The sequence below is a fragment of the Nothoprocta perdicaria genome, unplaced genomic scaffold, assembly GCF_003342845.1.
Source record: "Nothoprocta perdicaria isolate Ctin4 unplaced genomic scaffold, notPer1 scaffold_43, whole genome shotgun sequence".
NCBI lineage: Eukaryota > Metazoa > Chordata > Aves > Tinamiformes > Tinamidae > Nothoprocta > Nothoprocta perdicaria.
In genome coordinates, this window is record NW_020455677.1 from 2,113,943 (window position 1) to 2,130,445 (window position 16,503).

The following is a 16,503-nucleotide window of genomic DNA, read 5'->3' on the forward strand; positions in this document are numbered from 1 at the left end:
TAGGTGTGCCTGCTTGAGCAGGAAGGTTGGACTAGATGATCTGTAGAGGTCCCTTCCAACCTTAAATATTCTGTGATTCTGTGGCTTCACCYGTGGGGAGATGTGTCACCCAGGGAGGCCACAAAGCTTAGGAATATTATACCTCCATATACAATTAGCAGCTGATTAACAGATAAATTTCCCACTCTTTTGGTTATAGTACTCTAAAACCTGGGGTTGTTTTGGGGCACATTTGAGCAGAAGGTACTCTTCAAATGCTCATTTATTTTCTTGCAGAGCCCACGTCACACAGCACTGAAACAACATCAAAAAATGCACGACCTTCCTCTGGTCTTCTTGAGGAGACATTAATAATTGATTTAATTATTAAACTTTGGCCATAACATTTTTAACCATGTAACCCAAAACCAGCACATCACTGAACATCATGGCCAGACCTACATGTTAATGGAAAGCATTAAAAAAAAAAAATGAAGCCAACACTAACTAGTAATCCTTGCTGAGTTCCTGGAAGCACAGGAACACCCTCGTATAAATACAAACATCTCATAACAGTGCATCTGTTTGTCTACCTGAGTTGCTGGCTTCTTCTTGGAGTAAGTGCTACGGGAAAAGCCCCCCTACCCATTCTATAAGCTGAGCCTATCCTGCACCACAGCAAGCAGCTTCCCCAAAGGGAAAGCTGTTGTGCTGCTAAGTTCAGTTTTTCAACCATTACCAAAGCCAGACTTTCACAATGCTGTTCGTTTCCCTGATGAGGGCAGGGAATTTAAAAATTCCTTCAAAAGGAAGCTACACATATTATTTCCACGGTAATACTATTAAGAAYATTCTGAGTTTCAGCTATTACAGAAAAAAAAAATTGTTCTCTGTCTATCTTTAGTGAACGATACTGGAAGGTTGCGTTTTGTTGTTGTTTAACTACGCTGGTTGGATAAAATAATTCCGTATGCTTTCTTTTTTCTTCTCTTAATGAAAGCCATATGTGATGCCTTTACACTATCTTAAAATGTTGAGAGGTCAAACTAATCCCACGTGCAAATCTACTATATTTTACACAATCAACATCAGGGATTAATTCATCTTGTAAAGCAGATGTTACTGTATCTCTTTTGTTTAATTATGGGAAATATATTTGTGGATATGATTAAGAACTTTTGTCCAAAAACCACAACTGTACGTATTTTATGCCTGCTCTCAAAGTTGAAGCACATCTTTGTCAAAGGTACTCGATTCCTCACATTCTCTGAATGCTGGCACTCAAGTTAGATGCACACTTTGGACCCAGAGTCAAACGTTCTCTCTTATGCACATCTTAAGTTCTATYTTAAGTACATCTTAAACCTCTACATAAGTAACTATGTAAGCGTGGATTGATAAATTATCACTGCTTACCTGATTGCTTCTCTTTCAACTAAAACATGACAAAAATGATCATTTCCCCTTAATGATTGCTATAGGATAAGGGTGCACACAGCAATGATTGCTGCAGCCCAGCTTATGAAYCCGAGTCAGCTGATTACCACACTGCTAGGCTCAGTCATTAAAATTATTTTGAAATATTTTAAATGGATAGATAACATATATAGGCCACAAATAAATAGAGATAATTACTTGTATTTCCCAACATGCTAGATATCTGTTGGTTTTACAAACAGAAATGTGGAAAGGAAAAGCTAGAAAACTGGAAGACTGCCATTCTCTCCCCCATTCATTCAGAGAATGTTAAAGAACAAACAAACAAAAAAATATGGTTTCCTCCTACCATCTTTCTTTGTCAGCTCTTCCATAAATTATTTTGTGCTTTGRCATTCCAGTTTTATTAATGTTTTACTTCTAATCTTCTATTTTTTGTATCCCTTGCATGCCTCGATTGAAAACCACGATTTCATGATGATCAGAGGTAAAAATGTCCTCCCTTATGGCCTTTGGGGGAAGTCATTGTTCATCTTCATGATACTTAAAATCCTCTAGGCTGCAACCAAATACACCACTAAAGAATGTATGGCCCAAGCCAGGTGGCACGTGTTCCTTCTTTGCCAAGCACAGGTTTCTGGAAAAATTCAGACTGACAAGATGTTTAACTCATTATGCAGACAAACTTTGCCTTCAGTCCTATAACTGCTTTCATCCTCGATTTGTTCATAATAAACATAGTTTTGATTTTTTTTTTCTAATAAAGGTCATATCAGAGAGCTTTCATATAAACAAAAAAGAGCTACATTCCTTTCATTTGTCTTACCCCAGTTCCCTCCCTTTTTTCTTTTGTATCCCTTTAGCATCAAAAGGTAAGGACTGCCCTAACATGCTTGTTCCTTTGCACTTTTTTTTGTACTGCATCACTTAAACACAGCAGTGGATGAGTGGACACAACAGCAGATTGCATCCTAATTGTGGTCACTTARTTAATCACAGAGTTTAGCTCCTCATGATTACACACCTTAAAATAAGTAATTAAAAGCAAGTTWTTCTAGCTTATATCTACATGATGCTCTCCTCTGTGCCGGGAATCAACTAATAACATGACAGATTTTTGCCTACTATTGGCAGACTTGCAGGTTGGGGATAGGCTTTGCTGTCAACCAGTCGCCCCACAGACCTCTACCGAGACAAACAGACCTGGAGCAAATCACTTTGTACATTGTGCTTATGATGCTTGTGGCCAAGCATCCAACAAACCCTGGTGATCTCTGATTTTCAATCCAGTAAATAAAAGTGGACATTCCTCTTGTTGAAGGACTCTGTTGAAGAACAGTTCCCAGGCACACACAGGTGTAAAAAATGCACAGACTTGCTTTGAGCCCTGTGGGTTTGGCTGGCTTTCACATGTAACCAGAAGTCCTGTCAAGAATGATGCTGTCTTCCAGCTAGTCCAGCTCCATTCTGTAACCTGCATGCTAGTTAGAAATAYATGGAATAACTGTTGTCCTAAGAAAAATGTGGAATTGCGTTTACCTGCACATGCTGTAACAGATGAGTGGAGAATCTAAAAATACACATTTGGGAGACAGACTAAAAAGAAAWAATTATTTGAACTGATGTTGAGAATAAAATTTTTATGACAAAATATCAASCAGGTAAAGTCACTTTCCTTCATCCATAAAGAGTACTGTCTAGTACCAAGCTCCTTTTTGTTTCAGATAGTCTCTTTCTTTTCATATGCAAATGATTGAAAGAACAGAGAAAATACTGAATATGGGTAAAAATGATTTCCAAAATGTCACACAATGAGGATCACTTTCAAGGCTATAATGAATTAAAATGTTTTCCTACCTCATAACACATCCTATAGTTCCCTGTCAGCCCAAGTTCAGTGGGAAAGAAACTAGTAATATGAAACATGGTGTGGAAAGGCTTATAAATAGCCTGTATTTCCTAAGCTACTGTTTAACTTCTTTTCTTTACTCAATGTTGGGATTAAAAAGTAGATCAACAAGCCCCTTTAAATATCTTATTCCATAGTGTGGTTTAAATCTGTGCTAGTGACAACTGTATCAAGTGCTACACAACTTTGTTTTTTATATCATATTGGTTAAATTTACAATTGCTCAAAGTGGCTGTTATGTATAAGCCTCCAGGCAAACCCTCAGATCTTTCCATCAGTGGTTTTTCTGTTGTTGCTTAAACATCTATAACATCTTGGCACTGAATTTGTAAGTACGGTGCTTTATCCAAACATGTAATTACAGTAATAAGCATTAATACTGGTACAGTAGCACAGCCTCTTGAACTACATTTACAATACAATTTCAGTTAAAAAGATACGTTGCCATGCTCTGTGCACATGATTCTGATTTCTAGCTTTGTTTAGAAACCCTTCTAAAACAGTAACTTTAATCTAGAAACAAGTTGAGCCCTTGCAGAATTATTCAGAAGAACTACCCTTGCAATTTAGTAGTGATAGGAAGCAGTTTTAACCACATAAATGGCCTGAGATGAAAGGGAGATTCAGGTAAACAAATGACTTTTGCAGGAGCCCCATTCCTGCTTCCCAGGACTACCTACCAATTGTATRGTCCAGGAGGCAACTAGCAGCCGTTGCATTTGGCTTGCTACTTCCCTACATAAAGAACTATATACTTAGTATGAGTGCTTTATTTTGATAAGATTGGGTTTTTTGGAAAGCAAGACAAAGGCAGGGTGGGTTTGCATTTAAAGCGAGAATTGATACTGTTTTTCACAGTCCTTACTTCTTATGGGAATTTGTTCCAGGGGCCTGGAGTTGCTGCCAGCAAAGTCCACTGCTTCAAGCCAGGCAGCCTGGGGCAGCAGCTTTATTCCTGTGCTGCTCCCATAAATGTGGCTCCTCAAGGCTCCAGACCCACCTCTCTGGTCTCTCTCCAAGCTGTCTTCTAATAGGGAGGGCACAACTGAAAATCCTGAGAAGCTCAGGGACAAAAGCAGCTGCTAGTGACTGGATGAAGCATTCGCCCTCTCATCCTGCTCCTTCTTTTAATGCTGCTGTTGCTGAAGGTTTCATTGGTGCTCTGAAATATCCTGACAGAGGGGAAGTGAATAATAAGGAAAATTGCTCTCTATTTTCTAAACTATCTATTTATCTATCAAGTGCAGTAGAATATCATCCTCAGTGCTGTCCAACCAAGACTAGCGCAAATATTGAAAAATTCAGAAGGATTTTTAATATGTTTTAATAAGAAAACAAGTAAGTATACTTCTAATCAGAAATAATTTCCTAGTTTGGAGCTCTCTTGAAAGCATGCATCTTAATACAAACCTTCACATAATRATTTATTTTTGGCTTTTTTATGTGAACAGCATGATGATGAGCTCTGTAGAATTTGTCAGGGTTATATGATGACACAACTTATTATTAATATTACAGGTCATGTGAACACACACAATGAATGCACATTTTTTAGAACAAATAGATCTAGCAATGCTCCATCACCTTCCTTAAGAAACTTAAGAAAGCACTACCTCTCCAAGGACTATTTGTAAGAGATGATAGCATCTTGGAAGAATACTTAAATTCCAAGAACCCTTTACGTAATAACTAAGTTTTAAGGCTATTTTAAGATCTTGAAAGAGATGAAGAAATAAGTCTTTACCTGAAGCAGTAACAACTCTTACCAACTTTTATGAATCTGAGGGATTTTTCAGTGTTATCTCCTATTTAGTACTGGAAATGCAACTCAAAATGATTTGAGAATTTTACTGCCACAAGAATATTGGAAAACTATTCCATCTCTGCACTCATAGACTACTTATTCATGAGCTGAAGATGAATATCCTATCACCTTCCCAGAAAGAGATTGCAAATCAAATTGAAATTTGGGACAAATATGGAAATTTCATTGGATTTTAAATAYCCAGACTGTAATTCCCTAGAAAAGCATTTCTTTGTGAATAAACTGAGTGAGCAAGAGTTACATGAATTCAAGCTGGATTTTACAGCTTAACATACCTATAGTGTTGATGACATGTRCAATTCACAAAACTTTGACACATTTTTAAGTGATCATTTTGTTCATTCTATTAGTTTACATTTTATTGCCAGTGGTGTTGTTCTCAGGAAAAGAAATAATTGCACTCATCCTATTAAGTGGTTACGTCGTTTGTTATGGCACACATTAGTCACCCCTAGAAGGGAGAGAAACCAAGTTAGCCAAAGAAAAGTTTCCTGTTACCTACCATACAATGAGACAATTCTAGGTAAAGCAGATGTTCCAACTTTATTTCAGGTGCTCTTGATACACGCTCTTTATCTTAATCTGCAACAGAGTAACATGGGAAAGAATACAAATCCCACGGTGCTTGACTCTGATCAAAACATCATTAAGAGGTAATTTGCTGGCTTCTTTTATTTTTTTTTTTCATTTTCCTGTTTTCCATGTGTATCAAGTGTGATACCTGGTATAGAAAGTCACACATACCTAAGATTCTTGTTCATGAACTGCTTTTAGAAATATGCAGATATGGTTATTTTAAGACRCATCTGCACTATATTTGTCTTTGTATTTTGTAGCTCTTGAAMATTAGAGTAAGTAGAACTCGCACACTTTTCACTGGAAATGACTTTTCTCTTACATAGAATTGTTGCAACACRGAATTTGGAACAAGAAGTTGCCTTTTGAATTAAAACAGAAAGGGTAGGAAAAGTGCCAACAATCTTAAATAGCACACCATATGAATAAATTTTCTGGTAACTGTGCTGAGAAGCCAYGTATGTTTTAGTTAATTTCTCATCATTTTGAGTGGTGATTCCCAACCAATGATTTCCAGTCGTACTTTTAAACCTCAGTTGCTCCATCTACCATTGGTCTAAATCACCTCTCCTCAGCAGTTGTCTACATCTCTGTTCTGCTCTCAGCTGCATTGAGGGACATCTTTTGACTTCACCTTTGTTACTTGCTTGTCAGAAACAAGCACGCTGCAGCTGATGTATTTGGGAATCTGGCTCTACTGCAACATTATAAGAAGTTTTTCTGGTGAAACTAAGGCCCAATTCCCCTAGAAACACACACCTGGGCTTAATTTAACTTGTCTCAAATGGCTTCACTGCTCTCTCCACACAAATAATCTTATTCCTAAATATTTGGAGGAAATTCGGTTGCAGTTTGACCTGAGTAACTAACACCATTCTGGAGCACGGACTGCTCACCTATTTATCAATTCTTCCCCAAGGCAACATGTTCTCCCTCACTTTTAACTATACTTTTTTTCTGAGCTTCTGATAAAGCCTGAAAACTTAAAGGATTAGTGTTTCATAATTCCTTTCGAACTTTTTTTTCCTTTCTTTAATTCCTACATTATTGCTGTCTCCAACAGGAAYGATGGATGCTAGAGAATGATGTTCCCTTTAACTAAAATTGTTACTCATAAACACTCCTGAGACTATAATTAATTTGAAGGTTTTGAGAGTATGCTCATGGTGCTCTATATTTTTACTAATAGAGCCCTGAAGTCCATAAATCTTCAGGCCTCTGGGATTCCCAGTATGTCTCATTATGACGAAAAACAGGCACCTGATGCATGAAGTGTAAATACTGTACACAGGTTAARTGAATTGCTGCATTCTTCACTGGTGAATTCCATCTTTATGCCACATAAAAAAGAAAAGCAAGGAAAGTTAAAAATATAAGCAGTAGGTTCCATGTCATCTGCAATGAAACTGTTTCTACTGTGGTGGCAAATCTGTCGTCTTCAACTTACATTCATGCCTTGTGTTATGCCACTCAAAAGGAAGTTATCTGATTTTGTAAGAAAAAAAAAAGCATCTTTTTGRTGCAAAACCTCTCCATTGGTTAATCAAATCAGACCAAATATCTAGTAATACATCTGTGTGTGTTGGGGGGAATTGGGAGGAGGGGAATGTTCTTTCTTGTTTCTTTTTTGACCATTTTGGATCTCCTGCAGGCTGTTTTTCCACCTACTGATTCAAAATAARAACACCTGCTTGAAGATGAACCAGAGACTCTAAACACCAGGGGGAACTGCATAACCCTACACGTTCTTTTGCATTCTCTTTGTAACCCCCACTCCTCTGCACTTTAAGACTCTCACATCATGGACCCTAACCTTAGATGATAGTAACTGTGTGAGGACCAAAAACTACCAAGCCCAACGAAGAAAGAGACGAAAAGAACAGTAGGAACATGGATCGTGTAGCCATGCAAGTCCTTGGCATTCTCTTTGCAGCCACATGAGTCTTAACACTTGATCACTCTCCCAACCCTAACCGTTGCTGTGGACAGAACTCATTACTACCAAGTCCAATTATGTCCCAGAGACAGAGCCATAGGAAGAGATACTGTGTAACCCTACATGTCCTTTGGCATTCTCCTTGAAGCCACACTCCACAAGAGGTTCTAAGCTTTYATCACTCTCCCAGCCTAATTCCAGCCCTAACCCTAGCTGAAACACTTGGCTTGGCCAGGACCCAAAGCCACCAACCACAACGAAGATTCAGAAACAAAAAGTGCCATAGCAGGTGATTTAGGGCAGCCCCACAAGTCCTCCTGCATGCTCCCTGCAGCCCCACAGCACAAGGGCCTGCAGGTTTCGTCACTCTCACAATCCCAACCCCAAGCGCTGCTGTGGCCAGCGCTCAAAACCAGCAATGCCAATGAAGGCCCAGAGATACAAAGATCTGTAAGAAGAGATACCGTGTAGCCCTGCAAATACTTTGGCACTCTCTTTGTAGTCCCACTCCATAAAGAGCTCTATGTTTTATCATCCACCCTAACAACCCTAACTGTTGTTGGGGATGGGACCCATAACCAACCACCCCAGTGAAGGTCCAGAGAAGAAAGCAGCAGTAGGAAGAGTTATCTTGTAACCTCACATGCCCTTTTGCATTCTCCTTGTAGTCCCACTCCACATTAGACTCTATGCTTTATCACTCACAATCCTGACCCTACCCCGCCCCTAMCTCTAGTCCAAACTGTTTGTGTGGCCAGGACTCCAAGCAATCAACCACCAAGAAGGCCCAGAGGCAAAGGACTGCCGTAGCAGGAGATTTGGCGAGCTCCTCACATCCTTTCTCATTCTCTTTGCAGCCCCAGTCCACATGTGACTATCACTCTCAAATCCTAATCCTCACCTTGGACCTGCCTGGGATGCTAAATTACCAGCCTCACTGAAGTTGTAGAGATGAATTTTGCCTTAGGGGCAGACTTCAAGTCCCTCATCGCTTGGGATGCCCTTTGTAGCCCCGTCTCCATGTGGATCACTACACTTTATCACTCTCCCAACTCTAGCCCTATCCCTCACCCCAAGCATGGCCAGGAGCTCAAACCGAATCTACCAGACCTAAAGGAGTCAAATCTGCCATCAGATTAGACTTTACACCTTTGGTGCCTGCTAATGCTGCCTCCTTAACTATCAAAAATGTTTCTTTTTTTGTCTATAGTCATCTGCTCATTAGAAATGGTCACTGTCTGTCCTACCAGACAGGGAGAGGAATAAMGGCCTGTTCAGGCTACATTCCTTGAGCACCAAGAGCAGGACACAGGAGGCCACTTCTATTTTTGAAACTGGAAGCCCAAACTCTGCTCATCTGTCCAGGAAAGGACTTGCCTTTCTGCTGTCCTTTATGTGACTCTGACAAAAGCACACGGAGAGGGGATGCTGCAGGTCTGATGCAGTGCCACAGTCACCAGCTCAGCAGGTCACAGCACTCTACAGCATTATAAAATGCACATGGGCTTCTGCTCATTCAAAGCAGAGGTAGAGATGGGTCATTCTAGAGTGAGCCTGGGGAAAACTGAGCAGCAAATATCTCAGTGGAAAATGAATTTAGTTTTGAAGCCATATCTGGAATCACTTTGCTGGTTATATGAGTTTCCATCTTGCGCCCCTACACCAGAATCCACGGATATTTTTAGTAGTCCCATCCATATCGCAAAGGGCTGACACAGCACGGAGGGTGTGGGACATCTGGATTATAAAGGTGAACACCAGAGGCAATCCAGCCCAGAGCAGCCAGCCAGGACGCAAAGCAAAAGCCGACAGGCTGTGTCCAGAGCCACCTCCCATCCCAACTTCCGTGCAGTTTCAAGCAAACATCCTTCCCAAAAGTAAGCCTGTGCAGAGCAGCTCTCGGTAAGAAGCGGCCAGCAGCCGGCGGTCAGCTCAGCACACGCTGCGGCTGCGGGCAGGACCTGCAAGCGGGATGTCCCTCCGGCTGCCACCAGCAGGAATGAGGAGAGGGGAATCCAACCCAAGGCACCRGGGCACTGCAGCCCCCAGCAGCGCTGCGCAGCGACAGGGCTGCCCCATGTCCCCAGTGGGGACACCTGGCTGTGCCAAGGGCGACAGCGAAACCGGACGGCTATTCCCGGGACTTCTGTCTCTCCAGCTAGCAGCTCCACAAGGCACTTTGAGCTCTCTATATTTATAGGGTTGAAGCACAGTTAGCCTTGCAAATCCTTGGCATGCAACTGAGCTAAAAAAAAAAAGCCTTCTGCTCTTTTTCACTCATATGAAAGACCTTTGAGCTTTTTCAAAGGCCTACCTGCAAGTATTATTTTCATAGACTTCACCAGACTATTTTCCATCACCTCAGTCCTCCAACAAAACAGATTTCACATGTTTTTCTATTTGTTTTCTACTCAAACACCTTGCAGCCACATACTTGCAAGAAAAACACAGTAACAACAAATCTGCTAGTGGAGTGAAACATTTCACATTTTACCTTCAGAATTCAGAGCAGGGCTTGAAAAAAAAAAATCTCTGAAATTCATCCAAACATCAAAATAAAAACAGCATACTAAATTCCTGAATTGTACACTAAAAATAAAGGCATCTCAAAGACATACTAAAATAAAGAATGGGGAGGTGTTTTTCTTCTGATATTTTAAAAGATTCTACAACAGAAAATAAACACCCATAATCCAATTAACCCCATAAGCCTTACTCAACAACAGACAAAAATAGCAATTTTAAAAACCCTTGTTTTATTCCAAAGATTTGACTTCCTGGCAAGAGCTATTATTTTATTCCCTAAAGCGAATTCAGACATCTGGGTATGGGTAGGAAGGAGAAAAGAGATTCATATCTATCTACCTATATATATATATAAAAAACATTTTAAAGCTTTTTAACACCAATACATATTAACAGAAGGAAAATGTTTGTACTTTTCCCTTTTCAAAGTCAGCAAACAACATTAAGAAAAAATACACACACAAAAAAAAAATCCCCAAAATAAGACAGTGCTACAAGCAGATAAAGAAAGATAAACTTTTCATCCAAATAGACGTAGGATCATTAAGTCTCATTTTTSTAAGTTACTTGAAAATTGAAAATTTTATAAGTAAAGATAGTGCCCCTCATAGCAGATGTCCCATAGTAAAAAGGAAATCAGCAGCTCAAAGACAGACAGCAAGAACTCTCTGAAACTAGCACTGAAATGTAGATGGTGACTGAATGCAAGCAAGCCTGCTATGAGGACTGCATACGTTTGGAAATAAAACCCCATTCCAAATGCACACATGACTTTCCTGTTATTGTARCTTCTTACTCATTTCAGATTAATAACGCATGTCCCTATAACAGGGTCCTTCTTCAAACAATAACCACAGTGGGGTATCTGTGACACTAGGTTATCTCCTTTCAAGAAAGGCCTAAGCAGCAGATGGTGATTACTAATCATTTCCTGTTAGACTTTTGCCTTTTCTGACAAGAAGGAACATAAGAATGACACAGAACAAGGGGCTTTTTTTTTTTTTTTTCCATTTTAAACACTTGACTTTTTAGCATTATTTTATGTTCCTAATTCATGCTTTGTATAAAATCATTCATTATTTTAGAGCTCTCTATTTTATGGCTCTGCAGTAATCACTTTTCCAAGCCACAGAGTCCTAGTTTGCTTAGTCATTCTTATATTGAGAAGCTTCCACACCTGGAAGCCATCCTTTTCTTGGTCTTTTCCAGACCTACAATATCATTTTGGGGCAAATATGACTAGAAACAACATACACACAATGCAGATGCACATTAGTTTAAGATGTCACTAGTTTCAACAATTGCTCATTGTGACATTTTTCTRCYTTTTTAAAATAAAGATTAAAATAGAGAAAAAAATAACATCACAACCTCATTATATGGCCATACATTATCTGGTCCAGAAGGAAGATCCATCCTTTCTTCTAAAGGATACTTCTTTAAATAGCTTCACTGACAGTTTTTTTTTGCCCCTTTTTTATTGGCTTGACAATCACTAGCTGTCTATAAATGAGAATAAACTAAGAATAAAAATGATACAGTACATWACTGTTATTAGTTGACTCGTGTTCTTGCTCCATACCATTTGAAAAAAATGGATTAAAAGCAGCAAATAAGACAACTGTATTTTATATGATTCCACAGAAATAAATATGTCCATAAGGAGAGGAAAAGAAAATTTAAAAAGCTTTCAATAAATTTTTAACATATRTATCAACATATATCTGGTGTTTTATCTTACCTTTTGGCCAACCACAGTTTGGTTCCTACAGAGGTAACGATGTCATTCAGTCCCTCCTGAAAGTCTGAATTAACGTGCTGTTTCGACTCCAAGTATGACTGCAGCAAGTGAAAAACCTAAGTGTCCCCCCAAAAAAAGAAAAAGAAAACTGAAAATTGCTGTGGAAATATTTTTGAACTCAAGAGTTTCTAACCACTGCCTTTCCTTCAAATAACTAAGATGCAAACAGCACAAAAYGAACAACTGTTGTTCACTGCTCAAGCTGTGCACCTGTACACAGGAAAAACCGGAATTATTTTTTGTTAATTGTATAGCCACAAAACTTTATAGATTATGCTTTCGATTTTGGTGCCCTGAATTCTTTTTTTCTTCATGGTGCTCTTCACCCACCTAAGGACAAAGAGATGGCAGCCCTCAATTGCCCATTCTTTACAAGCAACCTTTCAAAGTGAATGAGCAAGCAGACACCTGAGCAGCGCTGGGAGACACCGGCCTTGGTGAAGAGCCTGCAGCACAGGGTGTTTGATGGAGCACACCACCACTCCTGGCACGTTACCAACTAAGCAGCCCCTAGCCTCCAAACTTGCTTCTGTGCTGCCCCCGAGTAGTGTCAGCTCTGCTGTCCATGGAGCATTTGGCAGCGTGGCACACCAGATGAACAGAGCTATCTGTGTTATACAAGTACAAGCAAAGAAGCAGGAAAGGGTGAAATGCTGCAGCAAAGGCACAGGCAAATTCAACAGCATATGTTAACCATAAGAAGTTACTAAAATTATACGAGGGAACTGCAAGAAGTCTGTTTCCATTGCAAAGCTAATTACAGTTCTTGAGTTACTGACTATACAACTCACATATTGCAAGAAAGTTTTTCCTGCATTACAGAAGTAAAAGACACAGATTCCCACAGTGAAATATAGTTGGCCTCTAGGCATACTAGGTATCAAATGCCTGTGATTGCCAAAGCTGCCTCACACTTAAAATTTGGATATTTAGTTACCTTTTCCGAGAAAAAAATTGAGGTCTTTACAGATTCTAAGCGTACAGYAGCACAGACCTATCTTTAATACTGTCCCAGAGATCCTTCATTCAGGGCTCCAGTCACACACAACAAAAGTTGCACAGAACTGAGTTGCACAGAAAAGCAGCCGATGCCCTTTCTTTCCAAGGAGAGGAGAGACTGAGCTGCTTACACTGGAGCTGCAGAAGCATCACCCTGTGCTGCCTCCTTCTCACCTTCACAGAGGTGATTCATAGACACTTCCCAGCCACCCTGAAGGAAGGGATTCAAAAGACCAAAAGAGAAAAGACAATCTGTAAAGCTTTCTTGCCCACTTATTAACAAACCAAATAATTCCTTTTCTTAGGGCTTTCCTCTGCCACTTAAAAACAAATTTCCAAGTGGTATTAATACACAGAAACGTATTAAGAGAAAAAAGAAAAAGCTATATAGCCAATGGAGTCATAAGTACGAAGAACAGACAGTAGATGACACGTGGAAGCTGCCATCAAGGGACTGCTGGAAAGGAAGARCTTTCCAGTAGTGGGAAGGGACTCTCCAAGCAGCCCCTGTAGTTCTCACCTTCTCTATATACGAACACACTCCTTCTCCTTAGGTTTCACCTGTACCACCCATAACACAAGCGAACAGGCAACATGATTTAGTGTCTGTACAAAGAATATGGTGCAGTAACTACACTGAAAGGGCACCCTCTTACTTAGGGTAATGATATTTTTATATAGGTGAAAACTGGAAGCAAAAAAGAGTGCCAACTCTCTCTTTACGACTTGCCTTGAAGCCTCAAAATCCTCAATCTGTTCATCTACACAGGGAGCTTACACTGGTAAGAGTGACAGGATCTCTACATCAATTGACAGAACAGACGCTCCACTGATTGCTTCTTTAGATGGGTCATGCTCAGAACCTAGAGCCTAGGGAGCTTTAGAGATAGTATCTTATCAGGCCCTTTATAAAAACACATACACACATGAGCATTTTATATTAAAACACTTCATTTGTGAGAGTATTGGCATCTCACACTTGCAAAGAGACAAGTTATGACTAACACACAAAGCTGGAGTTTTCACTTCACTTGGGAAAAAGAAAAGTCATCTTCATATTTTTGTATCTCAGCTCTTGGTCTCCTTCATTGCCACTTGCTTTTGGGGTTCTCTTTGCATTTGTTTGCCTGCTTTGGAAACACAAGTACATCTGTATAGCATTAACTTCAGACAGCTTCATCCGGGTTATTTTTCCTGAAATTATTCAAGTAGAAAAACAGCTGCAGTGGTATCAGATAGTCATAAGAACTATACATGGAACAGAARAGAAAACAAGAGACTACTCAATTCATACCAGCRCTGAGGTAGGGTCTAACACACTATGACAAAACATGTGCCAGACTGTCCTCCTCTTGGAAATGGCCAGTAAAGTAGATTCCAACATACTCTTAGGAAAGCTCTTCTAGTGTTCCACACTTGAAACCCAAGCTCTTAGAAGGAAGGTGTTGCTTTCCACTCCCACCCTTGACTTTTGCCCTCATGGACCAGGAAAACAACCGTTCTCAGGACTCCATTCAACTGGCTCAAATTTTTTCCAAGTGAGGTAGTTGCTGAGCACAGAGCTCCAGCCAGAGCCCCCCCGTGACAGCAACAATGAACCAAACTCTCCTCTCCCTGGGTTAACAGGTRCTGTGTGTGCGAGAGACTCTGGAAGGATCTCTGCCTCTTCTCTCGCTTTACAATCCTTTGAGGTCCTCTGTATTGAGCATCATTTTGTTGACAGGAAACCAACTTTCTAGCTTTCCTGATCTCATTTTGAGTATCGGTCTGTTCTACAACATGCACTGCAAAAGCACAAGCTCACCAACACRGTAGTGATGCTCTGTATTTGCAGATCATACAGAAGTTTAAGTATAATAAACAGGTCCAGGTGCAGAACTAGTTGGGTATCTGACTATTCCTGAAACTATTTCTCACTTTGAAACTCTGCTATGACTAATTATTCCTCCAAGAAGAGTTCTCTCTTTTTTATTTTATGTATTAAGCACCTTCTTCCAAGGCTTAAACACATCCTCCCTCTTTAGGAGTTTTTAGAGGTGGTTATTTCAGCTAATGACTTAACTCAGATGTGATTTTCACCAGACCTCTCCACTTTGAATCCCCATCTTAGCCTACTCTGGCCTTCGCAATTGTTTCCTATCAAAAGAGGTYGTGGAAGTATCTACTAGAAATCAACCTTTTCATTAAAATCAATGCACAAAATTGGCATTAACTACTAGTTTCTGTGTCTCTTCTTGCTGTTTGTCCTTGTGTTAAGTACATCAGGATGAAGGGATGAAAAAGGAAAATGTCTATGCAGAAGATCCTGTCATCTTTTATTTCCTCTGCTAATTGAAAATTATTTCATGCCTTACCCTCTCTGATTTTGTTCCCTTATGCTCATTTCCAGGAATGAGAATGGATTTACCTCTAAGCAATAACATAAAATCTGTCTCACAACTGTGAAAAGACTATCATATTTTTTTCCCAGAAGTTTAAGTTAATTTAATCACTTCAGCTTTGAAAACAACTCCCAAGGCACATCTCTTCTAAACCCACACAAAACCTAAGTAGTTCAACAGGTAAAGCAAAAGACCATGAAAGAGGGAATACTGGACATGCTAAATAGATTGATTTGTGATTTAAAATTAGACCTGTTAAGAAATTTATGACCCAAAATGCACACAGAACTTCTCTGCAATTCTGTCTCCAGATGAACTGTAAACTCTCACTATGACTTAGATGGCAAAAACTATCAGGAGATCTCATGAACGATATTTATCAGCATAAACACATAACATCTCTTTTTTCTTAATCTAAGTCTGATTCACTCTTGAAAAAAAGCCATTAGTGTTCATCAAAGGTCATGTTCATCTACTGCAGTTTAGTCCTCTCTCACATTTGGTATATGTAAAATATTGACTTTTTTTCCCCCCTCATCATTTTAATCCAAAACTTCCATCATTTATTCAGATTCCCTCACCAAAAATTACAGACCTCAGTAAACTTTCATCATAAAGGAACTCCATTTTATCCATTTTAAGATTTTGGAATAGGTAAACTAAATGCAAAATCGAGTTCAATATTGGCATACTTTATTCAAAATTTTCTGCGTGATTTTACAGAAGCTAAAGCCGCAGGCAGCAAACAAGCAGCCTGTAAAAGTTAACTGCATTAATCCTCCTTGACCAGCATGTGTGAAATGCCATTGGCAGGTTCATAGTAGTCCACACATTTAAGCTTTTCTGATACCAAGATTCCTCCTGAAAATGTATGAAGACATTGCTAATGTCATGTAACATAACAACTTAGCAGCCATAAAATTAATCTGTTGTGGCATACTTTGTCTAAGAGAGAGATAACATTAACATAAAATTTTAACATAGAATTAACATTTCATASGCATTAACATTAATTTTATAAGAGGAACTGAAGTTTCTGAAGTTTCCAGACTGTTAACCTCAGACACAAACCAATGACTAGGTGATACTTGGGGTGCATACACACATGTTCCTATTTAAAGAAAACCCAGCTCC

General features: G+C 39.5%; 1 protein-coding gene across 3 annotated transcripts in view; it reads right to left on the bottom strand.

Annotated features, from left to right (window-relative positions):
* The window catches only part of THADA (THADA, armadillo repeat containing), a 142,026-nt gene that overhangs the window by 44,307 nt on the left and 81,216 nt on the right, over positions 1 to 16,503 (bottom strand). For all 3 annotated transcript variants that reach the window (XM_026046262.1, XM_026046261.1, XM_026046260.1), the window contains one exon: positions 11,930 to 12,045. In XM_026046262.1, the coding sequence (XP_025902047.1) occupies positions 11,930 to 12,045 (116 nt within the window). The remainder of the gene's footprint in view (positions 1 to 11,929; positions 12,046 to 16,503) is intronic.